The sequence below is a fragment of the Meles meles genome, chromosome 7 (assembly GCF_922984935.1).
Source record: "Meles meles chromosome 7, mMelMel3.1 paternal haplotype, whole genome shotgun sequence".
Lineage (NCBI taxonomy): Eukaryota > Metazoa > Chordata > Mammalia > Carnivora > Mustelidae > Meles > Meles meles.
The window spans coordinates 7882788-7909956 of NC_060072.1; the positions used below are offsets into that span (position 1 = coordinate 7882788).

General features: G+C 39.4%; 1 protein-coding gene across 3 annotated transcripts in view; it reads left to right on the top strand.

The window, feature by feature from the left end:
- The window catches only part of MRTFA (myocardin related transcription factor A), a 193079-nt gene that overhangs the window by 49135 nt on the left and 116775 nt on the right, over positions 1–27169 (top strand). For all 3 annotated transcript variants that reach the window (XM_046013252.1, XM_046013251.1, XM_046013253.1), the window contains exon 4: positions 26679–26940. In XM_046013252.1, coding sequence (XP_045869208.1) covers positions 26679–26940 — 262 coding nt within the window. The remainder of the gene's footprint in view (positions 1–26678; positions 26941–27169) is intronic.

Below are 27169 nucleotides of genomic sequence, written 5' to 3' on the forward strand. Positions count from 1 at the left end.
ATTTATATCCCCCCCAAAATGTTATTTTATTTTATTATTTTTTTTTCCAAACTGTTATTTTAAAAAGATTGGACCAAATTATTTGTCTCAGTAAGGTATTTACCTCCTTTGTTCAGTAGAAGAATATAAAAAATTTTTTTAAAGATTTTTAATTTTTAAGTAATCTCTGTACTCAACATGGGGCTTGAACTTACTGACTAAACACGCCAGGAGCCCCAGAACAGTATGAAAATCTGAAACATGGAATGTCTCCCCCCCCCCCCAGATTATTTATTTATTTATTTGTGAGAGAGGGAGCAAGCAAATGAGAGAGAGCACAAGCGTGGGGAGGGGCAGTGGGAGAGGGGCAAACAGACTCCCTGCTGAGCAAGTTGCTATACTCAGCTCAAGGCTTGATTCCTGACCTGAGCTGAAGGCAGATGCTTAACCCACTGAGCCACCCAGTGTCCCTGGGATGTATTTATTAAAGATAGTCTATATCATCATTTTCCTGAAGGCTCATGCCAACTTGAAAATCATAATTATAAAGAAAAATTTTTGTTTTGTTGAAAGATTCAGTGTGAAATTTAAAATTCTATAGTATATGACTTTATGGGTGAACACGAGAGGAATAAATTGTATATTGCATATTGGATATCTATAATCTAGAAATAGAAATATGACAAAGAGAAAGCCCATTTGTCTAATAAAACTATAAAAATTGGATCATTCTTAAATAACAAGATACTATTTCAAATTTTATTTCAAATACTATTTCAAATATTTCAAATTCACTTCAATTTGTGCAAATTTCATAAAGTCTAATAGTATCAATTGTTAAGGCTGTGGGGAAGAGAAACCCTAATACACTGTTGAAGGGTGTGTAATTTTTGGCAAGATTTTGTGAGGTACATATACCCTACGGTGGAGCCTTGTTTTTTTTTTGTTTTTTTTTTTTTGAAGATTATTTATTTGAGAGAGATACAGAGATAGCGAGACAGACCACAAGTGAGGAGGAGAGGGAGAAGCACTCTTCCCCCTGAGCAGCGAGCTCGATGTGGGTCTTGATCCCAGGACCCTGGGATCATGACCTAAGCTGAAGGCAGACATTTAACCAACTGAGTCACCCAAGTGCCCCGTGCCTTGGATTTATACAACAGGAAACATGTACTAGCATTTTTTATTTCAGTTATGTATTTTTTTAAAGGAATATTTATTTATTTATTTATTTGACAGAGAGAGAGAGAGAGATCAAGATCACAAATGGAAGCAGGCAGAGAGAGAGGGGGAAGCAGGCTCCCCGCCGAGCAGAGAGCCCGATGCGGGGCTCAATCCCAGGACCCTGAGATCATGACCTGAGTTGAAGGCAGAGGCTTATTGCACTGAGCCACCCAGGAGCCCCTTCAGTTATATTTGTAAGAGGAAAAATTTGGAAACTGTCCAACTATAGAGGAATGGATAAGCAAGCAGTTTAATGCAATTTATTACTGTAACAGAATGGACAAATGAGATTTTTGGGTGTCTACACAGATAAATCCTGGAAACTGTTGAGGAAAAAATAAGTTACAAGAAATTGAATGTGATACCCCTTCTGTTTTGTTAAAAACAAAACAGTGCTGTGTTGTCTATGGATTCATGCAGGTATGCTGCAGAATACTACTTTTGAAGATTTATTTGCAGGAGCTGGAGGGGTTGAGGGGGAGGGAGAGAAAATTCCAAGCAGACCCTGAGCTGAGCACATAGCCTGACGTGGGGCTTGATCGCAGGACCCTGAGATTGCCATCTGAGCCAAAACCAAGAGTTGGATCCTCAACTACTGTGCCACCGAGGCACTCCTGCAAAATTATTTATAAAGACCCATGGATTAGAAGAAGATACATTATTTTCAGTAGGAATTTTACTTCTGAAAGGGGAGAAAAGACAGTGGAATGAGCAGGGAAATCAACTAACTTGCAATTTTCTGTTTCATAAAAAAACTAAAGCAAAAATGGCAGTATGTTATAATTGTTACATTTGGATTATATATCATTTCACTTTTCTGAATTTTAAATTCTTTCATAACTAAAAATGAAAAAGAAAAGTGGGAACATCGTATGGCATTGGCTTTTAAAAAACTAATCAGCTTGGGTGCCTGGGTGGCCCAGCAGGTTAAAGCCTCTGCCTTTGGCTCAGGTCATGATCCCAGGGTTCTGGGATCGAGCCCCACAGCGGGCTCTCTGCTCAGCCGGGAGCCTGCTTCCTCCTCTCTCTCTGCCTGCCTCTCTGCCTACTTGTGATCTCTGTCTCTCAAATAGATAAATGAAATCTTTAAAAAAAAAATAAAAAAAAAAAACTTAATCAGCTTATACATTTTTCCTCAGATATTTTCATATTTACTGTCATAGAAATAATTCATTCTAAAGGTTATGAACATTAGTTTTTGAAGAAGTGCAGTGTAAGTGTTGTGGATTATATCATATTTTTATTTTAAAATCTTCACATCCATATTTTTTCTTTTTTTAAGATTTTATTTATTTATTTGACAGAGATCACAGGTAGGCAGAGAGACAGGCAGAGAGAGAGGAAGGAAAGCAGGCTCCCTGCTGAGCAGAGAGCCTGATGCAGGGCTCCATCCCAGGACCGTGGGATCATGACCTGAGCTGAAGGCAGAGGCTTTAACCCACTGAGCCACCCAGACGCCCCACATCCATATTTTTTCTTGATTGAAAAATGCTTGATCAGTGCAAGAACATATTATTGTGTTATTGGCATAATTGAGTTCTTATTAAATGTGCACAGGTTTTTTGTTTGTTTTTAAAGATTTTATTTCTTTATTTGACAGAAAGCGGCACAGTGAGAGAGGGAACACAAGCACGGGGAGTGGGAGAGGGAGAAGCAGGCTTCCCGCTGAGCAGGAAGGGTGCTCTACTGAGCCACTGAGGCACCCCCCACACAGGTTTTTATGTTTTATAGTTAGGACCTGGCTTTTCCTCTGTGTGAGCCCTGTGTCTTTTGGTTGGTGGTGTGAGAATGCTGCTAGCAAGTGTGCCCTTAAATCCTTTCACACACTTTGATTCTAAAGAAGGCTGTACACTAGTATGGTGTTGGCAGGCAGTTACAAAATTGTTTGATGACTTAAAGGTTTATTGCTACTAATATTTTAAATAAACATTGATTGTTTATAATAAAGTATAAATTACCATATGGAAGTGTGCTTTTTGAAGATCTTCTTGGAGTACAACTTTTTAGAACTGAACAATGGAATGAAGGATGGTATTTGTTTTAGCTACTCATCTTAAATCTTAGATAGCACAAGATTTGCATGTCTTTATAAAAGTTGGGGATTCCTTAGTATTTATCTTTTAAAGAGCAGACTTGATTCTGAATATTCTCCCGAATACTGTCAGTTTCCTTTCTGTCATTCTTGGAGGAAAGAATGTTACTAGGATCTCTTCTGTTTACTATGGAAAATGTTCCCTTCCTAGTTTCCTTTTTTCCCAAGAAGTGATTGAGTCTTTGTATTTTAGATGGAGTTTTCAAGTTAGACTTTCCTCTAGAGCAGTTTTTTTAAATTATAGTATAATTGGCATTAGTATTATATTAGCTTCAGGTGCACAGCATAATGAGTTGATAATTTACGAATGTTGTAAAATGATCAGTATAGAGCGCCTGGGTGGCTCAGTCGTTAAGCGTCTGTTTGCGGCTCGGGTCATGATCCTAGAGTCCTGGGATTGAAACCCGCATTGGGCTTCCTGCTCCATGTGAAGCCTGCTTCTCCCCACCCCCATCCCCGCTTGTGCTCCCTCTCTCACTGGGTCTTTCTTGTCAAATAAATAAAATCTTTAAAAAAAATCACTACAGTAAGTCTAGATAACATCCATGACCATACATAGTTACAGTATTTTCTCGTGGTGAGAACTTTTAAGATTTACTCTTAATAACTTTCAAATATGTAATATAGTATTATTAACCGTAGTTACTGTGCTATGCATTACATCCCATGATGTAATCATGTACCCATGGAGGTTTGTGCTTTTTTGACCCCCTTTATTAATTCATTTGGCTCACCCCTCACCTCGGGCAGCCACCAGTTTGTTTTCTGTATCTATGAGCTCCTTTAAAAAATTACTTTTTTTTTTAAGTAGGCTCCACACTGAATGTGGGTCTTGAACTCATGACCCTGAGATCAAGACCTGAGCTGAGATCAAGAGTCAGCTGCTCAACTGACTGAGCCACTCAGTGCCCCCTCCCTTTAAAATTAAAAAAAAAAGAAAAAGAAAAAGAAAAAAGATTTTTTTCTCTCTCAAATAAATAAAATCTTTAAAAAATAAATTAAAAAAAACTTTTTAGATTCCACCTATGAGTGATATCATTTGATATTTGTCTTCCTCTCTCTGTCTTATTTTACTTAGTATAATGCTCTCAAGGTCCATCCATGTTATTGCAAATGACAAGATTTCATTCTTTTTTTATGGCTGAATAATACTCGTGTTTGTGTGTGTGTGTGTGTGACATGTTCTGTATTTATCCACTGATGGACACTTAGGTGTTTCTTTGTCTTGGCTATTGCAGATAATGCTGCAGTGAACACGGACATGCTTGTATCTTTTTGAGTTAGTGTTTTCATTTTCTTGGATAAATACCCAGAAGTAGAATTGTTGAATCATTTGGTAATTCTATTTTTAATTTTTTAAGGAACCTCCATACTGTTTTCCCTAGTGACTGCACCAGTTTATATTCACACCAAAAGTGCCCAAGCATTCCCTCTTCTCTACATCCTTGCCAACACTTGTTTTTTCTTGTCTTTTTAAAAAAATTTTTTTTAGATTTTATTTATTTATTTGACTGAGAGAGAGAGAGAGAGATCACAAATAGGCAGAGAGGCAGGCAGAGACAGAGAGGGAAGCAGGCTTTCTGCTGAGCAGAGAGCCCAATGTGGGGCTCCATCCCAGAAGCCCGAGAACATGAACTGAGCGAAGGCAGAGGCTTAACCCACTGAGCCACCCAGGCGCCCTTGCTTTTTTTTAAAATGTACCTGTTGGCTCTCTATATGTCTTCTTTGGAAAATATCTATTTAGATTCTCTGCCCATTTTTTTTTAAAGATTTTTATTTATTTATTTGACAGAGACACAGTGCCAGAGGGAACACAAGCAGGGGGAGTGGGAGAGGGAGAAGTAGGCCTCCCGCTGAGGAGGGAGCCGGATGTAGGGCTTGATTCCAGGACGGTGGGATCATGACCTGAGCCAAAGGCAGCCATTTTAACGACCGAGCCACCCAGGTGCCCCTCTTCGCATTTTTAAAAAAAGATTTCATTTATTCATTTGAGAGAGAGAGTGAGAGTGTGAGGGAGAGGGAGAGGGAATTTGAAGCAGACTTCACACTGAGTGCAGACAGAGCCGGATGTAGGGCTCCATCCACAATGGTGAGATCACGACAGGAGCCAAAACCAAGAGTTGGGTGCTCAACTGACAGCACCACGCAGGCTTCCCCTCTCTGACCAATTTTTGTTTTTTTTGCTTTTTTGTGTTTTTTTTTTTTTGAGCAGATTGAGGTTTTTATATACTTTGGGTATTAACCCCTTGTAAAATACATGATTTGCAGTGATTTTCTCCCTTCCAGTAGGTTGCCTTTTCCTTTTATTGATGGTTTCCTTTGCTGTGCAGAAGCTTTTTCTTTTGATATAGTTCCACATGTTTGTTTTTGCTCTTACTGCCTTTGCTTTTGCTGTCAAATCCAGAAAAAATAATTGTCAAGACTGATGTCAAGGAGTTCACTGCCTGTGTTTTCTTCTAGGAGTTTTATGGTTTCAGGTCTTAATTCAGGTTGACTCCATTTTGAGTAGATTTGTGTATATGATGTAAAATAGTGGTCCAGTTTCATTCGTTTGTATGTGGCTGTCCAGTTTTCCCAGTACCATTTATTGAAGAGACTTTTCTTTCTTCACTGTATGTTGTTGGCTCCTCTAGAGCAGTGTTTTGGGGCTAGGGTATGTGGGTGGGGGGGTGGTAGTCCTGTTGAAAAGATCATGAACTCTGAGTAGTTTCTCAGGGCTGTAACTGAAAAGAAATCAGTTTTAGGTTGAACTGGGATTTTCTGTCCCCGTTCCTTTCTTTTCTATCTAGCTTTTGAAGGCTTGTCAGAAATGGGTAATTTCTGATGTCTAGAAATGACATTTCTGATGTCTCATTTCCCTGGAGATGTCTAGAAGTGTTTCCATAAACATGCCATGTTGGGGCCAAGGTGGTATTTTATTTATGCATTCATTTTCCTGCATATAGTCATTATCAACTGAAATGGCTAATGTCTGCTATGTACATAACATTCTTTAAAGATGTTCTCTCTCTCACTCCAAAATCAGGTCCTTCAAGTTGGAACCATACTCATGTCCGGAATGTTTGTGTTTCTCAGCTGTAGTGTTCTGTTTCATTATGATTTTAATGGTGACAGCAAACAAACTACTTTAGTTGACTGTTATATTGGAGTTTGTTTTTCCAAGTAGACAATTAAAGATACACTTGACGCATTGAAGGTAGGGATCTGTTGGTGTGCACGGAAAATTTGTGTAATTTCCTCGAGCCCCATTTTTGGAATAATTTGAAGTTGCAGCCAAAGCCTGATTTGGGAACATAGTTCTCTTCTTAAAGGAGTAATCTAAGGAATTCCAGATTAATACCATCATTTAGAATCTCTTGGATTGTTCCCGTGAAAGGCAGGGAAAGTAAGTTTATGGTATAGATGGAAACCTTTTATACCATAAAAGGTTTATCAGCATTCACCCAAAAGTTACTGAGATCCATAACTTGCCAAAGAGTACCTTGTTGTTTTTTTTCCTTATTTTTTAAAGATTTTGTTTATTTTATTTATTTATTTATTTTTAAAGATTTATTTATTTATTTATTTGACAGAGAGAGAGATCATAAGTAGGCAGAGAGACAGGCAGAGAGTGAGAGGGAAGCAGGCTCCCTGCTGAGCAGAGAGCCCGATGCGGGACCCTGAAATCATGACCTGAGCCGAAGGCAGTGGCCCAAACCACTGAGCCACCCAGGCGCCCAAGATTTTGTTTATTTTAGAGAGAGCATGAGTGGGAAGAGGGACTGAGGGAGAGGAAGAGGGAGAATCCCAAGCAGAATCTCCGCAGAACATAGAGCCTGACATGGGGCTCAGTGCCAGGACCCTAAGATCATGACCTGAACTGAAATCAAGACTCAGATGCTTAACCAACCGCCTGAGCCATCCTGGCGCCCCTTCTTTCTATTTGATGCCAGGATACTGTATAAGAATTATACAAAAGAATATCACTGGATTATAATATATTTAAATTAGAAAAAATTGCTTAAAAATATTTGTTGAGTTCTTACTCTGTATCAGCATTGTTATGAGTACTTTTCATGTGTTATCTCATCTAATCCTCACTGTAACTGTGAGAGTTAGTATCCCATGAGGACTAATAACTAAACTAAGGTCCCACAGTCTGGTAAGTAGTAGTGTAGGCATGTAAAATCAGGCTCTTTGACTAAAGTACTTAGGTTTTTCACCATAGTGGCTTAATAAAGTTATCATAGATTGTTTATGTCACCTGGAAAACAATTAATTTTAAAAATTGGACTTATTTTTTTAAAGATTTTATTTATTTATTTGACAGTCATCACAAGTAGGCAGAGAAGCAAGCAGAGGGAGAGGAGGGAAGCAAACTCTCCGCTGAGCAGAGAGCCTGATGTGGGGCTCTATCCCAGGACCCTGGGATCATGACCTGAGCCAAAGGCAGAGGCTTTAACCCACTGAGCCACCCAGGTGCCCCAAAATTGGACTAATTTTAAAGAGGAATACTTTTTCAGTTTACCATAACGTGAATATAGTATTTTTGTGAAGAAATCTGAATATATCTTCAAGCATCAAAATCAAGCATTTAAGTTTCATCTTTTTAAAAAAATTTATTTATTTATTTATTTTAAAGATTCATTTATTTATTTGACAGAGAGAGACCACAAGTAGGCAGAAAGGCTGTCAGAGAGAGAGAGGGAAGCAGGCTCCCTGCTGATCAGAGATCCCGACGTGGGGCTTGATCCCAGGACCCTGAGACCATGACCTGAGCCGAAGGCAGAGGCCCAATCCACTGAGCCACCCAAACGCCCCTTAAGTTTCATCTTAAAACTTTGATGTATATAGATCTGTATGAGGTAACTTAAGGTAAATTAATTATGAGGTAAATTAAGTTCTACCAATATTCACTGACACCTGAGCATCTTCTGTGTACAACGAACTGTAGTAGCTGGTTGGGAGCAAGATGGAGAAGGGAACTAACATTTACTGAACGCCTGTTATATTTCAGACTGTTTTAGATTATTTTATATCTTCATTTCATTAATCCATACAGTAATTCAGCTAGATAGGTATTCTCATTTTAGGAAACTTAGGCATAGAGAATTTAAACTCTTGTAACCCAAATGGCAGTTGTAGAATTTGAACCCAAGTCTGCCTGACAAAAAGACCTGTGCTCCTTTTCTGACTCATCTGTGGTTTCTTTTTTTAAGATTTTATTTATTTATTTGACAGAGAAAGATCACAAGTAGGCAGAGAGGCAGGCAGAGAGAGAGGGGGAAGCAGGCTCCCCGCTGAGCAGGGAGCCCGATGTGGGGCTCGATCCCAGACCCTGAGACCATGACCCTAACCGAAGGCAGAGGCTTAACCCATGTAGTCACCCAGGCGCCCCTCATCTGTGCTTTCTTTTGTATAAATTTAACATGTGTTCCCTGTTTCTAGGAGTGTATAATCTAGTTCAAGGGTTCACAAAGAGGATTCTGTATGTAGATGGACTGGTGGAAGTCCCTGGATTAACTTGCAGAAAGTCACAAGTTCAAAATGATTTTTATAATAATACTAAGATGTTATTGTTCATTTTACTGTGTTCATATATGTACTGATGATGCAAAAGCAATGGTGGGAAAAATTGCTGGTACCTTAACGTGAATTGAGGGAGTGGCACCAGACTGCACTCAAGAGTCATTGGATTTTTTTACCGCCTTGTGCTTGCAGTGTGGAAAAAAACTAGTTTCACTTACAGATGTCCTTGATGCAGCAGTAAAACTTTTATGAAATTTGGACTCTCTGGTGTACATGTTTTTTTAAAAATTGAGATGTAAGTTACGCATACACATAAATCACACATTATACACATTTTTTTCCTTTTTAGGATTTTACTTTTTTTTTTTTTTTAAAGATTTTATTTATTTATTTGACAGAGGGAGATTACAAGTAGGCAGAGAAGCTGGCAGAGAGAGAGGAGGAAGCAGGCTCCCTGCTGAGCAGACAGCCCTATGCGGGGGCTCGATCCCAGGATGCTGGTATCACAACCTGAGGGGAAGGCAGAGGCTTTAACCCACTGAGCCAACCAGGCGCCCCTAAGATTGTACTTTTAAGTAATCTCTACACCCAGTGTGGGGTTTGAATTTACAACTCAATGATCAAGAGTCACATGCTTTACTGACTCAGGCGACCTGGTACATTTTTAAAAGCATACAGTTCAGTGGTTTTTATCATATTATGAGGTTGTGTAGCTGTTAACTACTATGCTGTTCCAGAACGTTTTTTTTTTCTTTTTAAGATTTTATTTATTTGATAAATAATTGGGCAGTGGTTTAACCAGGTGTTTTGCCATTGCATAGCAATGACCACTGGCTTTTCAGTCTTCAGTTGTGAGTGTTCACACTTACTGTTTTATGAAGCAGTCCGCGTATGTTACATTGTTTCTCATGAAGCATCTCATTCATAGCACCAGATTCTGTGTTAGGATTACACCCAACCATTTGTGACCCTCCCCCGAAAGTAAAATAGTAGTGGTTTTAAACATGATACAAATTTATTTTTTTCTTTTGTAAAGGGAGTCCAGAGGTGGGTAGCCCAGAGCTGGTAGGGTGATTTCTAATGTTAGGGAACCATCTTCTTCCTATTTTCTCTATTTGCCTTGCCATTCTCACATGTGGCTTCTTTCTCATAATCTAGTACGGCTGCTTGTTCCAGCACCACATCCATGTTCTAGCCAACAGGAAGGATGAGGGGCCAAAGAATATCGTACATGGTTTCTTTAAGGACATTTCCTGGAAATCACACCTAATACTTTCACTCTTACTGTCCCATTAGCTTAAACTCAGTCACATGGCCTTGCTGCAGGAGCGGCTGGGAATTGCAGTCTTTATTCTGGCATGCACTTAGCTAAAGCTTAGGTGATCTGCTGCTAGAAAGGGGAAAGTGGCTATTGGGTAACTACCTCCAGTGCCTGCCACAATCCTTCAGGTAAGATTCTTTTACTTCCTGCTCATTGGCAGTTTCTGGTATTTAAAACTGCTCATAATTCTCTTCCCATTGTATTCTTCTTTTCATGTCATCTAAGACTTCTGAGTTACTATGTTCAGATGATTTCTTCTCTTTGAGATACAGATCACCAGTGTGCTTTCTTTCTCCTTGATTGATTTAGAACCTTGCTATTTTAAGATACGCCAAAGATATTTGAAGTTTTCATGCTTGTGTGCATTTACCTTTTCTTTTTCTGCTACCCACACCGTGCATGTTCCCCGTACAGATGCCTTCAAAATGTGCAGCGCTGACTGCTGCTGCTGTATGTCTTAGCATTTTATAAATTCTCCAAAAATTGTTCTTTCATGTAGTTGTAATGTGCAACTCTTGCAGTGCTTTGGAGAAAACTTTTGTTATTATTTACTTTGTTTGGGAAATGAATCTCCTTGTGTCTACTCTCTTTCCTTTATTTTAAAGCTTTAAATATAACTGTATTGAAGTTAAAATTATATTTAGTTATGTTTTATATTTTACTCCATCAGAAATTCTCAGCACGTTTTTAGAAATAACAATTGGCTGAGAGTAATACACTTTGAAGCAAGAGGCTATTTGGAAGGGAAGATTAATGACCTATGACTTAGGAACTGTTTTTTGTTTTGTTTTGTTTTGTTTTTTAAATTTTCAAGTTTTGTTTATTTGAGAGAGAGAGGGAGAGAGAATCTAAAGCAGACTCTGTACTGAGCACAGAGCCCAAGGTGGGGCTTGATCCCACAGCCTGGAGATCAAGAACTGAGCCAAGACCAAGAGCCAGACACACTGAGCCACCCAGGCTCTTCTTTTTTTTTTTTTTTTTCCCCATTTTATTAAGAGCTGTTTTTATTTAAGTTTTGTTGAGATTTATTATGTTTCTAGAGATTTTACCTTGACTAAAATCTTTTTATGACTGTGAGAATCTAAAAATTCTTTTTTTTTTTTTTTTTAAGTAGGCTCCACCCCTAGCGTGGAGCCCAGTGCCGGGCTTGAGCTCATGACCCTGAGATAAAGACTTGAGTTGAGATCAAGAGTCAGGCACTTAGGGGTATCTGCGTGGCTCAGTGGGTTGAGCCTCTGCCTTTGGCTCATGTTATGATCTCAGAGTCCTGGGATTGAGCCCCACACTGGGCTCTCTGCTCGGCGGGGAGCCTGCTTCCCCCCTCTCTCTGCCTGCCTCTCTGCCTACTTGTGATCTCTCTTTCTGTCTAATAAATAAATAAAATCTTTAAAAAAAAAAAAGTCAGATACTTAACTGACCAAACCACCCAGGTGCCCCCCAAAATATATTAAATTTAATTAATTTATATATTTATTTTAAAGATTTTATTTATTTATTTGACAGACAGAGATCACAAGTAGGCAGAGAGACAGGCAGAGAGAGGAGGAAGCAGGCTTCCCGCCAAGCAGAGAGCCTGATGTGGGGCTCGATCCCAGGACCCTGAGATCATGACCCGAGCTGAAGGCAGAGGTTTTAACCCACTGAGCCACCAGGCACCCCCCCCAATACATTTTATTTATTTATTTATTTAGTTAGTTAGTTATTTATTTAAAGATTTATTTATTTATTTATTTATTTGACAGAGAGAGAGAGAGAGATCACAAGTAGGCAGAGAGGCAGGCAGAGAGAGAGGAGGAAGCAGGCTCTCCGCGGAGCAGAGAGCCCGATGCGGGGCTCGATCCCAGGACCCTGAGATCATGACCTGAGCCGAAGGCAGCGGCTTAATCCACTGAGCCACCCAGGCGCCCCCCCCAAATACATTTTAAAACACAGTCTCTGCACCGTAGACCATGAATGTAGTGTAATGAGTTCATGCTTTTGTATGGTAATGGATCTTGCCAGAGTAGATTATTTTATTTTATTTTTTAAAAGATTTTATTTATTTATTTGACAGAGATTATAAGTAGGCAGAGAGGCAGGCAGAGAGAGAGAGAGAGAGAGAGGGTAGGAAGCAGGTTCCCTGCAGAGCAGGAATCCAATGCAGGGCTCAATCCCAGGACCCCGGGACCATGACCTGAGCTGAAGGCAGAGGTCTTAACCCACTGAGCCACCCAGGCACCCCTAGAGTAGATTAATTTAATTAATAAGGATGCTTTTATAATTATTCAGAAAAATAATTGTTTAGTATGCTGGTGATATACATTGGTATTTGAGTTCTAAGCTGCTTTCATAGGTGTGTACATTGTCCTAAGGGTCCCTCACTGTGGCACCAGTATATGCCTAGGAGCTCTAGCCTGGCCTTTTCTGCTTAGCCCACAGACATGCTAGTCTTAAGTATACATTTTCTCAGAGTGAGGGTTTCTGTTTTTGTATTTTCCTAAAAATTGTGACAGTTTCTGGATTTCTTTCCTGTGGCAAGCTAGTTCGGTTTCAGTGTTAAGAAATATTTAGAGGTGCCCAGGTGGCTCATTCGGTGTATATCCCACTCTTGGTTTCAGCTCCGGTCATGACCTTAGGGTTGTGAGATGGAGCCCCATGTTGGGCTCTGTGCGCTCTCCCTCTTCTTCTGACCCTCCCCCAACTTGCACGCCCACTCTCTTGCTCTGTCTTAGTAAATAAATAAATAATAAATAAAATCTTTCAAAAATATTTGATAAAGGGTTCAGGAAAATGTTCATGGCTCCTTTTACAAAGAGGAAGTATATCAATATATAGGGGGAGAGCACCCTGCGAAACCCAAGGATATGAGGCTCTGGCACTGGAAGGTAGGGCTTCTCTTCAAACACTCTGTTGTAGTGTGGAAACAAAGCACAGTACTGTAAATGTCTTTCCTTTCCCCAGCTGCCGCATGTCTTCTTCCTAGGTGAGGTTTGTCTCAACAAGTTTTTCATTCCAGAGTTAGTATGTTCAAAAATAACGACAATTGACGCTTGAAAGCACAGGTTTGGACTGTGCAAGTTCACTTACATGTGGATTTTTTTTTTTTATAAATACAATACGTACTCTGTTTTCCTTGTGATTTTCATAATAATATTTTATGTAACTTTATTGTAAGAATACAGTGTATAAAATATGAGTTAATCACCTATTTATGTTATCTGGAAGGCTTCTGGTTAAGAGGCTATTTAGTAGTTGAGTTTTTGGACAATCAGAAGTTTTATGTGGATTTTCAGCTATGTAGGGGATGGCACCCCAAGCCCCTGCATTGTTCAACAGTCAGCTGTAGCTTTTTTTCATATTATTCATACCTGAACAGGATAACTATGGCAATTTTCTACATTGTGGCCTGGCAACGTTTCAGGTTGTCCTGGCTTATTGGAGTATGTTTTTGTTGCAAGAGTGGAAGTGACCAAAGAATTCCTAGCTTGGAAAAAAATTTCCTGGCCTGTCTCATAATGAATTACATGATGTTGAAGGTGACTGCACAAGATACATTCAGATCCTATTTAAATGTATTCTGGTCTTTTTTTTTTTTTTAAGATTTAATTAATTTATTTATTTGATAGAGATCACAAGTAGGCAGAGAGGCAGGCAAAGAGGAGGAAGCAGGCTCCCTGCTAGAGCAGAGAGCCTGATGCAGGGCTCGATCCCAAGACCCTTGGATCATGACCTGAGCCAAAGGCAGAGGCTTTAACCCACTGAACCACCCAGGTGCCCCTATTCTGGTCTTTTATACGTAGCCTGTAGACTCATAAACACATCGTTCATCATCCATCCATTCCTTTTACAGAAGAATCTCCAAAATATAATTCCACATTTAAAGATGGGAGTGCATTTTAACACCACAGAAGTGGGATTAGGAATTTTAAGGAAAGCTGTAGTGTTGGAAGATAACAAATCACCTTGTCAAAATAGTGCTTTCAATTTCAAGCAGACTTTTTGTGGTGAAGCGGCAATTTAAGACATATTGTCAAATTTCTTTTTTTTCTTTTTTTTTTTTTCTTATTTGACAGACAGAGATCACAAGAAGGCAGAGAGGCAGGCAGAGAGGAAGGGAAGCAGGCTCCCTGCAGAGCAGAGAGCCCGATGCGGAGCTCGATCCCAGAACCCTGGGATCATGACCCGAGCTGAAGGCAGAGACTTCAACCCACTGAGCCACCCAGGCGCCCCATACTGTCAAATTTCTGTTAAATGTTTCCAATAAAATACCACCTTGTAGTTAAACTCTTTGTACATTCCAGAGTAACTTCTCATAAGACCCTTTAAGATAATAGAATGGGATGACAATTGAATTTTTTTTTAAGATTTATTTTATTTATATTTATTTTATTTTTTTACATTTATATTTTATATTTATTTGTATTTATTTTATTATTTATTTATATTTATTATTTGACAGAGAGAGATCACAAGGCAGAGACGCAGGCAGAGAGAGAGAGAGAGAGAGAGAGGAGGAAGCAGGCTCTCTGCTGAGCAGAGAGCCCGATGCGAGGCTCTATCCCAGGATCCTGAGATCATGACCTGAGCTGAAGGCAGAGGCTTAACCCACTGAGCCACCCAGGTGCCCCGACAATTTAATTTTTATTCAGAGTTATATGCTCAAGGTCATATCAGCAAACTCAGTATTACGATGTTTTTGTTTGTTTTAAAGATTTTATTTATCTATTTGACAGAGAGAGAGAGAGAAAGACAGAACACAATCAGGGGAGTGATGAGAGAGGGAGCCCAAGTAGGGGGAGTGGGAGATGGAGAAGCAGGCTTTCCGCCGAGCAGGGAGCCAGATGCGGGGCTTGATCCCAGGACCCCACGATCATGATCCGAGCCAAAGGCAGACACCTAATGACTGAGCCACCCAGGTGCCCCAGTAATGCAATGTTTTAAGATACAGATCTTAAAAGATATCGATCTTAAAAGATACAGATCTTACAAAAGATACATTACTCTTGCAGTAATTACTAGGGGGCCCAGCAAAATGGTAAATTATATACCAAACTCAAAGTTGGGCAGCAAGCTAAGGTTTTCTTTCTTTTTCTTTTCTTTTTAAAGATTTATTTAAAAAAATTTTTTTAATATTTTATCTACTTGACAGAAATCACAACTAGGCAGAGAGGCAGGCAGAGAGAGGGGGGGAAGCAGGTTTTCCACTGAGCAGAGAGCCTGATGCAGGGCTTGATCCCAGGACCCTGAGATCATGACCTGAGCCGAAAGCAGAGGCTTTAACCCACTGAGCCACCCAGGTGCCCCAGGCTATGGTTTTCTACACAGCCACCTAAGTGATCTTTTAAAAACAGACTTCTGGTCCTATCACTTTCTCACTTTAAAAAAACCTCCCAGCGTCATCCAGTTTTTTGAAGAATGTATTTCTGCCCTCCCACTCTGCTCACTGGCCATGCTGGTCTTTCCTTAAAGATGCCAAGCTCATTCCCACCTCCTGGCCTTTGAACTTATTTCCTCTGCATGGCTAGCTGCTGCTTATCAAATTCTGGGAACGCCGGACTGTGTGGTGGCTAGGGGCATAGGTTCTGAAACGCCTTGCCTACTTTCAAGTTGTGTGACTTCTCAGTGCCTTCTTTCTTCAACTGTTAAAAATTGGTTGAGAAAAGTAAATCCATCTTGGTGTTTTAAAAATTGAATATATACACATGAAGTGTCTCACTTGGAGTAAGTGCTCATTAAGTGTTGGCTATTAATAAGTCACCTCAGATAACTCCCTCCTCAGTGAAACCTGTCTTGACCATTTCATCAAAATTAGCCATCCTGGTCCCTACACTTAATACTTAGTTATCTCAAATTATTCTGTTGTATATTTATTATATGTATTCTATTTATCTTCTTCTTCTTCTTCTTTTTTTTTTTTTAATTTTTGCTGCTTCCAGCTGGTAAGTTCATGTCCCTTCATAAAAACCCTTGAGTCTACTTGTGTCTTTAAGTTTGGGGACAGCTGGTTGTCCCTCTGCATTATAAAGTTACAGCTTTATTGAGCTTCTTCTAAAATAGTATGAGTAGAAAGTACTGATACATAATTAGATACTCAGCTGTATACGATAATTTTAGTAGTCAGAGGGATGGTCTAAGACTCAGAGTAGGCAATCTGAGACTAGAAATTCCTGAGTTACCAAGGGTGTCAGGTGTGCTAGCAATTTATTGTTCCTTTATATCTGTACCTCTTCCTCTTTCTCTAACTCTACCTACTTTTTTTCCCTTTTGTTCTCTTCCTATTCTTGTATCCATTTCTGTTTCTCCCATCCTACTTTCATTTCCATGTTTTCCTTCCCATGTACCTAATGGAAACTCACATATGTTTCCATTACAGATTTCCCCTGCTATCTGGAAGTAGAGTGTTCCTATGAAACCTTTTGTAAGCTGAAATAGCATATAATGAAGAAACAATTAATTTATATAGGAACATTTTTTTAGCATTCCCAGACCCCAAAAATAATGTTGCTTAGGCTTTTCTGACACCTTAGGACACATTTTACCAATGGATGCACAAAATAAATTGTGATAAAGTACAGAAGTGCTCAGAGTTCTAGTTGTGGCGGCTGGATGCTGAGATGCCCAGTGTGGTCCCAGGGAAGGAACTTGGCATGCTGCTCTTGTGGCTTGAGTATGGACTGCCTGGAAAACAAACGCTGAGCGCTATTTTCAGTTTTCACCTTTTTCCTAAAAGCAACATTCCTCTTCAGATTTCTTTTAGTCAGCAAAAACAGGAACTAATGTAGTTTTTTTTGTGAAAGCGGGTGTCATAATGTAAGCTGGGAGATAACCTTTATTTGGGTTTGGCTCCTGAACCCAACATCCAGAATCAAATTTGACATCCCCTAAGATAAAATTCCTTCTCCTTTCTTCCCTCTTAGCAGTCACTCTGACTTAAAACTATGAAGTCCTGTTTGACACCTTCCTTTCCTTCACCGTCTGCAACCAAACACAAACATATCCTGTCACATATAAATTCTGTCTTATTCATTCCACATGACTTTAACAAAGATCTGAGTTCCTGTTCTGTGCCAGGTATGAAGTAGCTTTGGAAATTTTCCCCCAGTTTTGTGTTCCTTTTTTTCAACCTAGTGTTTATCCCACTGCCACATTAATTCTCTAAAGCAGATTTGATGATGTTAAACCCAGCTTGCTGGTCCAGGTACATCTCCTATAACTTGTACTTGAACTGGACTGCCCTTCTAGAACATAAATACACACTTTGTCACATGATGTTCCTATTCATGCTGTTCTCTCTCCTGGGATAACATAAGCTCCTTGAGGACAGGAGCTTTGTTTTATTCACTGTAGTATCTCTACAACCCACAATAGTACCTGCCATGTAGTACAGACTCAGTAGATACTTGTTGAAAAAATAAATGGTTAAAAAAAAAAAGTAAATGAAAATTAAGTGAAACCTGTCAATCCTATTCATTTTTTATGGTTATTCTCAAATATTAATATTACTTCTCTTAGGAAGCCTTTTCCGATCTTCTGTATATTTCTGTTTAAACATGAATAACCACATGTAACAAAACTTTCTTCCCTCCTTTCTCTCTCTCTCTCTCTCTTTTTTAAAGATTTATGTATTTATTAGAGAGAAATAGTGAAAGAGAGAGCATGAGGGGGGAGGAGAGGAAGACGTAAACTCCCCACTGAGCAGGGAACCCGATGCAGGGCTTGATCCCAGGACCCCGGAATCATGACCTGAGCCAAAGGCAGACTCTCAGCTGACTGAGCCACCCAGTCGCCCCTCTTCCCTCTTTTTTCTGTATTAGTGCTGACTTTGATAGTGTATGTGATGTGGTTGCTGTAAGGATAATACAGTCAGTAAATTAAAAAATATTTATTGAGTTCCTGCTCTGTGTCAAATATCCTATCTGGATACTTGAGTTAAAAAAGACAAAGGAACCAAATTCCTTTGCTCAGTAAACTTACCGTCTAGTGGAGGATCAATCCATTATAATAGTAGTAAAAGTAAGCAGTAGCAGTAGTGAGCCTGAGATCTTATGGAAGCCGCTCTGTAAGAAGGGGATGGATGATAGGGAGATGGGGGTAGATTGTGGAGGAAGAGACAATTCTAGATGGTCACATGGAGAGAGCAGCATAACAGGTACATATGGTTGGAGCTTGGGAGAAGTGGTGAGAAGTGAAGCAACTACTGTTGCTTGTACTGTTTTACAGGAAGAGGCAATGTTATATTGTTACCATTATCCATTTTGTTGGGAGAAGAGGGAAAACTTGGGTGACTGATTCCCTATAGAACGACCAGGTGGAGCTGAAAACCTGAAGTGAGCAAAGGCTGTAGCTTCGTGGAGCTTCCTGAAAAAAATTACTTGGGAGATAAAACTTCTGTTGCTTGGAATGTCTACTCACACTCGATTGATAGGCTGTACAAGCAATTCTCATTCGAAAGTACATTTTTCTTTTCAGAATTTGAGGGCATACTCTACTATCTGTTTCCAGTGTTGATGTCATCTATTACATCTCCCAGTTTTGTGGGTTAAAGAATTTGGGCAGGGCTTAGCTTGGGGATTCTTCTGCTCCACATGGTGTTAACTTGTGTCAACATGGTGGCATTCAGCAAGTGACTGGGCTTGTCTGGACAGATCAAGAGTGTATGCCTAGAAAGCTAGTCTCAACTGGATCCCTGTTCCTTTTAGGATAGTCTTTAGACTTTTTATTATTAGAAAAACATTAAAAAATTTTTTTAAACTATTTTATTTTTAAGTAATCTGTATACCCAGTGTAGGGCTTGAACTCACTACCCCGAGATCAAGAGTTGTGTACTGTCCTGACTGAGCCACCTGGGGTGCCCTAGACTTCTTATTGTGGTCTCCCCGGCAGAGTAGTTAGACTTCTGTATGGGGACACAGGGCTCCAAGAGACCAAGACAAAAGCTACTAGTTTCTCAGAAGTCTGTACCTGGAACTGGCATAGCATCACTTCACTGTACTCTGTTGGTGAACGCAGTTAGGCCAGCTCACTTTCAGTGTAGGGAAATAGACCTTTTTCTACCAACAGGACAATGTCAGAGAATTTACAGACACACCACTCTTCCGTGGGTGCCTTCTCCTGTTTTTAAGCAGACGCTGTATTTTTCTGTTTCTTGTATTCCTTGGTTTTAGATGATTTCTATGATGAAGAGAGAACAGAAAGGCCTTTTATCTGCCATCCCTAGACGTCTGAGTAGTTTTTAAGACATCTGAAGCTGATGATGGGGTGATAGTGACAGAGATAAGGGCAAGATTGATACTTTTCTCACTTCCTGTAGGAGCCAGGGCAGTGCCTAGTTCATACATAGTATGTCAGAGAGTGCTTGTTCTCGAATTCCTTTGTGTCAAATTCTTCTGTATATATGTATATATATGTCTGCTAAGATTTTGGTTTCTCTACTACTAAAGATAAATCAAGGAAAATAACCTATCCATCTAAAAGGAATTCATTAATTGATTGAAAACAGCTTTTTAAAAAAAATTTTGACAGAGAGATCACAATAGGCAGAGGCAGGCAGAGAGAGACAGGGCCGGGTGGGGGGGTAGGCTCCCTGCCGAGCAGACAGCCCCATGCAGGGCTTGATCCCAGGACCCTGAGATGACCTGAGCGGAAGGCAGAGGCTTAACTCTCTGAGCCACCAGGCGCCCCTGAAAACAGTTTTTGTACAGAAAATTTTTTTTTCAGGAGAACCATATCATTTAGTTGCATGAAATGAACTCTGTCATGGGTCATAATTTTTAAAAATCCTGCTAATATATACTTTTTTATAGTTAGCAGCTGTCTGCCTGTGCTCTTCCATTTCTCTAACACATTTTGTGCTGTTGCTTCTAGTTACATATGCCACTCGGCACCAGCAGAAGGCATGCAGCCCCAAAAGGGGGTGGGGTGGAGAAAAGATGAGGCGGCATCAGGCCAGCAAGAGTGAAACAGATGGGTTGTGGGAGATGACCCTGCCCCCATGTTGTTTTTGTTCTGTCTGCTACTGATCGTGTGCAAGTCAGCAGCCAAGAAATTGGAGTTGGTGATCCTATGATGAAAAAGAAAGTTCGATCTCGGACTGAGTGGTATTATAAATTTACAACACCAAAACATAACGCAGATTTTTTTCTTTTGGTTATTTTAATTACTTTTCCTCTGAGACATTTCAGAAAGTATTTTGTTTGAGATACAACTTTTACATTTTTCTAAATAACATGATACATATAGTCTGAGATAAATATTACGCTTTTAGGTTCTTTTTCATGCAGGTTATACAGTAAATAAAATTTTAGGAGTATTTAGGAATTGGTAGAGGAGACATTTTAAGCCATAGTGAGTGTACCTCCACATTTTTGGATATTGTCTCTAGATGGTCAGAGTTTTACTAGGACTTTCTTCTGTGGGCTGTTTAAAAATCGATAGAAGTAGGGCGCCTGGGTGGCTCAGTGGGTTAAGCCGCTGCCTTCAGCTCAGGTCATGATCTCGGGGTCCTGGGATCGAGTCCCGTATCGGGCTCTCTGCTCAGCAGGGAGCCTGCTTCCCTCTCTCTCTCTCTGTCTGCCTGCCTCTCTAACTACTTGTGATCTCTCTCTGTCAAATAAATAAAAATAAAATCTTTAAAAAAAAATCGATAGAAGTAATATGTTTGCTAGAGAAATAAATCTTCTATATATATATATTTTATGAGAATATTTTTTATGGGAATATTTATAAGAAAATATTCTTTTCTTTTGTCAGTGCTCGATTTTGACTTTTGTTTGGCTTATTTTCTAAGGTCAAGATTGAGGACATGTTGCTTTATGTCTTACCGGGTCTTCACTTTGTTCTATGCAATAACCTTATTTTTTTGAAAAAAGCATTATAAGCATGTTATCAAGCATACACAAATGCAGATAGAATAATAGTATAATGAGTCTCCCTGTACCTGGTACTCTGCGTCAGCCGTTACCAACATTGCCATTCTTGTTTCACATACCCCCCGCCCCCATCCCTTGGCCCATGATTTTATGGAAGAATTTTGTTGTAATGCAGTTTAATAATGGTATTTTAAAATTATATATCCTGAAGCTTTTGAAATCAGTGAAATAGTAATTACTGAGAAAACATTAGTAGATATCACCATAGCATGTAATTTGCCCAATAAAAGTATGTGGTGAAGTATATGTATGAAAATTTCAAGTGATCTCCAAGCCCTTAATGATTCGATAAATATGGAACTTAATCAGTTACTAAGCTATTTAAATAAATTCTGAATGGAATAAAGCAGTTTTTCAGATTTTCTCAATAAAGCGGTTTTTCAGATTGCTTTTTCTTTCATTCCAGACATTGACAGGCACCAACATAACTGCATCACTACAGAATTTGACTTGCCTTTCTTTAATCTGTTAAATAAAGTAAATAAATAAATAAGTATTTTGAGATTTTATTTATTTGAGAACATGAGCAGGAGCAGGGGGAGGGGTAGAAGGAGAGGGAGAAACGGACTCCCTATGGAGCAGGGAGCCTGATGCAGGGATCAGTCCCAGGACCCCGAGATCATGACCCGAGCTGAAGGCAGACGCTTAACCGACGAGTCACCCAGGCATCTCTAAAAATGTATTGTTCTAAGAAAATCACTTTTTAAACTTAGTTTTTCCCTTCATGCCTAACGCTAGACCTGGGTTGACTTTTTTGGGGGGCCATTTTCCACACTTCAGTTTTTTTTTTTTTTATATTTTCTGGAAGTACTGGTTATGTGCATTAAGTGAATGCCAGAATTCTAGACTCATACCGTTTAAAATCAGGCTTCATTTTAAAAAAGCTTGGTATTCTCTGATAGATCTTTTTTATCCCTTGAGTAGTAACATGCATAAATATCGAATCTCTGAATGTCAGCAATAATAATAATAATCTAATTCAAAGTAATAGGAGGAAGGTTGTTCTGAATTAGTGAAACCTAAATTAAAGAATAGATGTTTTATTCTTCCAAGCTCAGTGAATAATATAAATTAGCCTAGTAAATTACTTTTTTAGGAGAGATCTTGCCAGACCATTTTGAAATAATTGTGGTAAAATACATATAACATTAAATGTACCATCTTACCCATTTTTAAGTGTACTGCTCAGTAGTGTTACGTAAATTCACATTGTTGTACAACAGATCTTTAGAACTTTATCTTGCAAAGGACTGAGACTCTATATCCAGTAAGTACCAGTATCTGACCATTTTAAATGAACTGATAACTCATCTGAAATAAAAAATACTTATGTACTTAATAATGTTCAGTATGTTCATTTCCTTTGTAATCAGGTGAAGAATTATACATAATGAAGCAGTATTTTAGTTTATCTCTTTAAAAAAAATACATCACTTGCTTAAGAAGTTTTTTTTTTTTTTTAAGATTTTATTTATTTATTAGAGAGAGAGAGAGAGAGAGAGCATGAGCAGGGGGAGGAGCAGAGGGGGAGGGAGAAGAAGGCTTCCCGCTGAGCAGGGAGTCTGAAGCGGGGCTCAGTCCCAGAACCCTGGGATCATGACCCAAGCTGAAGGCAGGCGCTTAATGACTGAGCCACCCACATGCCCCAGTTTTTCTCTTAAAACTGCTGGCACTCTTTTATTCTATCATCCCTTCCCAAAAAGTAGTGTAAAATTTTTCTTAGTCTCGAGTTATAGTGTCCCAGCTATTAGTTACGTCTGAAATCATGGGGTTTTGCTCTTTGGTGAAGAACTTTTTGTATGAAACTATGATTCTAGCCCAGAAATTTAACAGGAGTTCCTGCCCTTGAGTTCCAAGCGTTATTTTTAATGTTTCGTATCTTTCATGCATTCTCCCTTATACCATTCAGATTTTCCTCAAGACCTCCCTGTCTTGGTCCCCAGATTATCTTTAGGTATCTTTCATTTGCTTCTGTCATTGTTCGGACCAGTATGTTCGTATATATGTATTAATGCATATATATTATTTATTTTTTAAAAGGTAGTTTATTATTTTTTTTAAGTGAACTCTGTCCATAATATGGGGCTTGAACTCATGACCCCAAGATCAAGAGTTGCATGCTCTACCTACAGAGCCAGTCAGGTGCCCCCAACAAGTATTTATTGAGTGCTAGTTAATATGCAAATACTATTTACAAGGTCTGTCATACACAGTTATTACCATCTCCACTAAATTTCTCAGTTTTCTAGTGAGAGGTATGAACTCTTAATGAGGAATAATTTCGTATTTTCCCCCAGTTTTATTGAGATAGAATTGACATGCAGCATTGTGTAAGTTTAAAGTGTACAGCATACTTACTACATATACTGTGTATGTATTTGACTTACTGTATATGTATATGATTTGACTTACTACATATACTGTGAAATGATTAGTTTCACATATACTGTGAAACCATTAGTTTGGTTTTAACATCCATCACCTCATATAGATACAAAAACATTCTCATTGTGATGAGAACTTTTAGGATTTACTCTCAACAACCGTCGGGTACACCATACAGCAGTGTTAACTGTAGTCGTCGTGTTGTATACTGTATCTCTAGTACTTATCTTCCATTGGAAGTTTGTACTTTTGACCACCTTCATCCGGTTTTCCCACCACCCTCTGCCTTGTAACCATAAATCTAAGTGAGATCATATGTTGTCTTCCTCTGTCTGACTTGTTTCACTTAGCATAATGCCTTTGAGGTTCATCTGTGATGTTGCAAATGGCAGGATTTCCTTCTTTCCTTATGGCTGAATGGTGTTATATATTAACAATTGTTTATGCAAAACCTGTTACTGTATATGAAGCTCCTTTTCCTCTGTCTTAGGGCTGAAGTTTTGATACTGTCCTCCTCCTTCTTTAGGACTCACTTATGAGTTCTTGTTTTTTAAAAGGACACGCGTCTCAGTGCCATTATCCATGTGCATGTGTGTGTGCACGTGTGAGCATGTGTGCATGTGTATCAGGGCGGAGAACGGTATTGAGGCCGGAGGACTGCAGTCCTAAGGAGTTTGGGTCTCGCAGGATCCTTGCATATCACTTTAAGTCTAAAAAGGCTGCTGTTAAGGAAAGCAAACATGCTCTTTCAGAGTTTTTTGCAAAGGGTACTGAGCCAGATGGACTAATCATGTATAACAGTTTTCCCTCTAGTGCACACAGAGACACAGCTTAAATGGTTAAGTCACAGGCAAGATGGGAAAAAATTCTTTGAAGATTAGATTCTGAATTTGCTTGCACGTTTGTTGTTTCATAATTCCTAAAATAGTTGAAACCCTAAAAAAATCGTTTTCCATTGTTTACCCATTTACCGCTTAGAATATTAAGTTCCTGGTATTGAATCCCTAATATTTTTTCTCTTGAACTTGCCTCATTCAAGTCTTCTTCCAGCCTTTTTGGAGTAGAGTCCTTCTTAATATCTTCACTCTTCTTCATGTCCGCCATCTTCATTGCTATAATCTGGATCTTTTCTAGTTCATTTTATATTTATGGGGTGTATCGGTCAGAAGTACGACCATATTTGGGCACACTGTAGCCTTATATGAAGATAGGATGTGATGGTCTTTTTTTTAGTTTTTAATGCCTTTCTTCATTTCATAGTTTTCCAGTATTTTATTGGTTTCCTCATCTCCAAATTAAAGTGTTCACTGAAGGGGCGCCTGGGTGGCTCAGTGGGTTAAAGCCTCTGCCTTCGGCTCAGGTCATGATCCCAGGGTCCTGGGATTGAGCCCCACATCGGGCTCTCTGCTCAGCAGGGAGCCTGCTTCCTCCTCTCTCTCTGCCTGCCTGTCTGCCTACTTGTGTCTGTCAAATAAATAAATAAAATCTTTAAAAAAAAAAAAATAAAGTGTTCACTGAAGTTTGCAGGGAACTCCTAGGTCCTTTTTCTAGATGAAGAACTATAGGTTTTTGGGATGCCTGGGTTGCTCAGTCACTTAAGCGTCTTCCTTCAGCTCAGGTCATGATCCTGGGTCCTGGGATCCAGTCCTTTTTTGGTGGAGAGCCTGCTTCTGCCTCTCCCTCTGCTCCTCCCGCAGGCTTGTGCTCTCTCTTTCTGACAAATAAATCTTAAAAAAAGAAAACTATAGCTTTTTCAATATACAAACAATATATATGTGTTTTAGTGAAAATTTGGAAACAAAAGAAAGTAAAAAAGAAAGAAAATTGTTCATAGTCCAGTCAAGACCCATTTTGTGTTTTTGTTGTATTTCCTTATTATCTCTTTTTCCTCTGGATGATATTTTTATATATGAGTATGCATTTTCATATCTTTTCTTACACATTAGTCAGCATTTTCCACACTTTAAATGCTTTATAAAAATTTTTCTTAACTGCATAGTAGGATTCAGTGAATGGATAAGTTCCTAATTCACTTAACCATTAGTTCGTACTTTGAAATTTGAAGCTTTAATGAAAAGATGCTATTGAAAAGACTTTTGGAGCACCTGGGTGGCTCAGTGGGTTAAAGCCTCTGCCTTTGGCTCAGGTCATGATCTCGGGGTCTGGGATTGAGCTCCGCATTGGGTTCTCTGCTCAGCGGGGAGCCTGCTTCCCCCCCCACCTGCCTCTCTGCCTACTTGTGATTCTGTCTGCCAAATAAATAAATAAAATCTTCAAAAAAAAAAAAAAAGAAAAGACTTTCATGTTATAATGTATTCTATATCATTTTTAAAGATCTTGTTCTTACATTGCCAGATGTTTTATTTTTAATAACACATTTCTGGATATTATGATTAAATATTCATGTAAGTTAAAATATTTGGACAAATATTTATCATCAAACATACATCTCTACATTTTTTTATGAAATCTAATGACTTGGACATTGTTTTTTTCTTCCAAGTAAGCTATACACTCAGTGTGGGGCTTGAACTCACAACCCCAAGATCGGCAGTCACATGCTGTACCATCTGAGCCAGCCAGTCGCCCCGGGAATTGTTTTCTTAAAGAAATTTTCTCCCCCAGATAATGTTGGTACACTATAAGACTTTAATACCTTTTGGATACTCATTAAAAGGATTATTTCTCAAGGTACTTCCCCTTTGTAGTTGGAGGATAACATCTATTCCATAACTATTTCTCCTTGGCCTCTATTTCTTTTTATCCCATTAGAGGTTGTGTGTGCTGCTTTTATTTCATTTGTATGTTGTCTTCCTGAGAGATATAGTTGGGGACAGCATCAGACTTGAAATCACATGCACTCTGTGAGCATAGTAAATATCAATTACTTAATTTTAAAAAGATTTTATTTATTTTAGGGAGAGGGACCAAGAGAGCACAAGCAGGAGGGGCAGGAGAGGGAGAGAGAATCTGCAGTAGGCTTCCCACTGAGCCCATTGCGGACCTTGATTTCACGACCCTGTGATCGACTCTGAGATCATGACCTGAGCTGAAACGAGTTTTCAGATGCTTAACTGACTGTGCCACCCAGGCGCCCCAGTAAACATTAATTTAAAAATGATTCTGACTTACTTGAAAGAAAATGCTTAAGATCAGTGGTAGCTTGCCAGTAGTATAATTTAGAATAGTACTCAACATATGTCCGGTGGAATAGTCTGTTGCTTCACAGTGACATCTCAACTTTTGTCTGCCCTTCCATTTCCAGATTGCCATCACGAAAGCCAAAGTGGATTTCTCCAGTGTAGTGTGCCTGCCCCCTTCCGTCATTGCTGTGAATGGGCTGGACGGAGGAGGGGCTGGCGAGAACGATGATGAACCAGTGCTGGTGTCCCTGTCTGCGGCCCCCAGCCCCCAGAGCGAAGCTGTTGCCAACGAACTGCAGGAGCTCTCCTTGCAGCCCGAGCTGACCCTAGGCCTCCACCCTGGCAGGAATCCCAATTTGCCTCCACTTAGTGAGCGCAAGAATGGTGAGTATGTTCGGAATTATTGCATTGCCTGATTTGAACCAAGGTCTTCATGGTCGTGATCATTACTTTATTTCACGTCTCTTGAAAGTTTCTTTACTCTTACTATTCTTATGGAATAGAGAAATAGTAAGTTTAGGTGATCATTATAATCCCAGCATTTCCTCCCTGGGTTATTACAACTGCTTTCTGATTTGTCTTTCTACTTCTCTGCTTCTCCCTCCCAACCCCT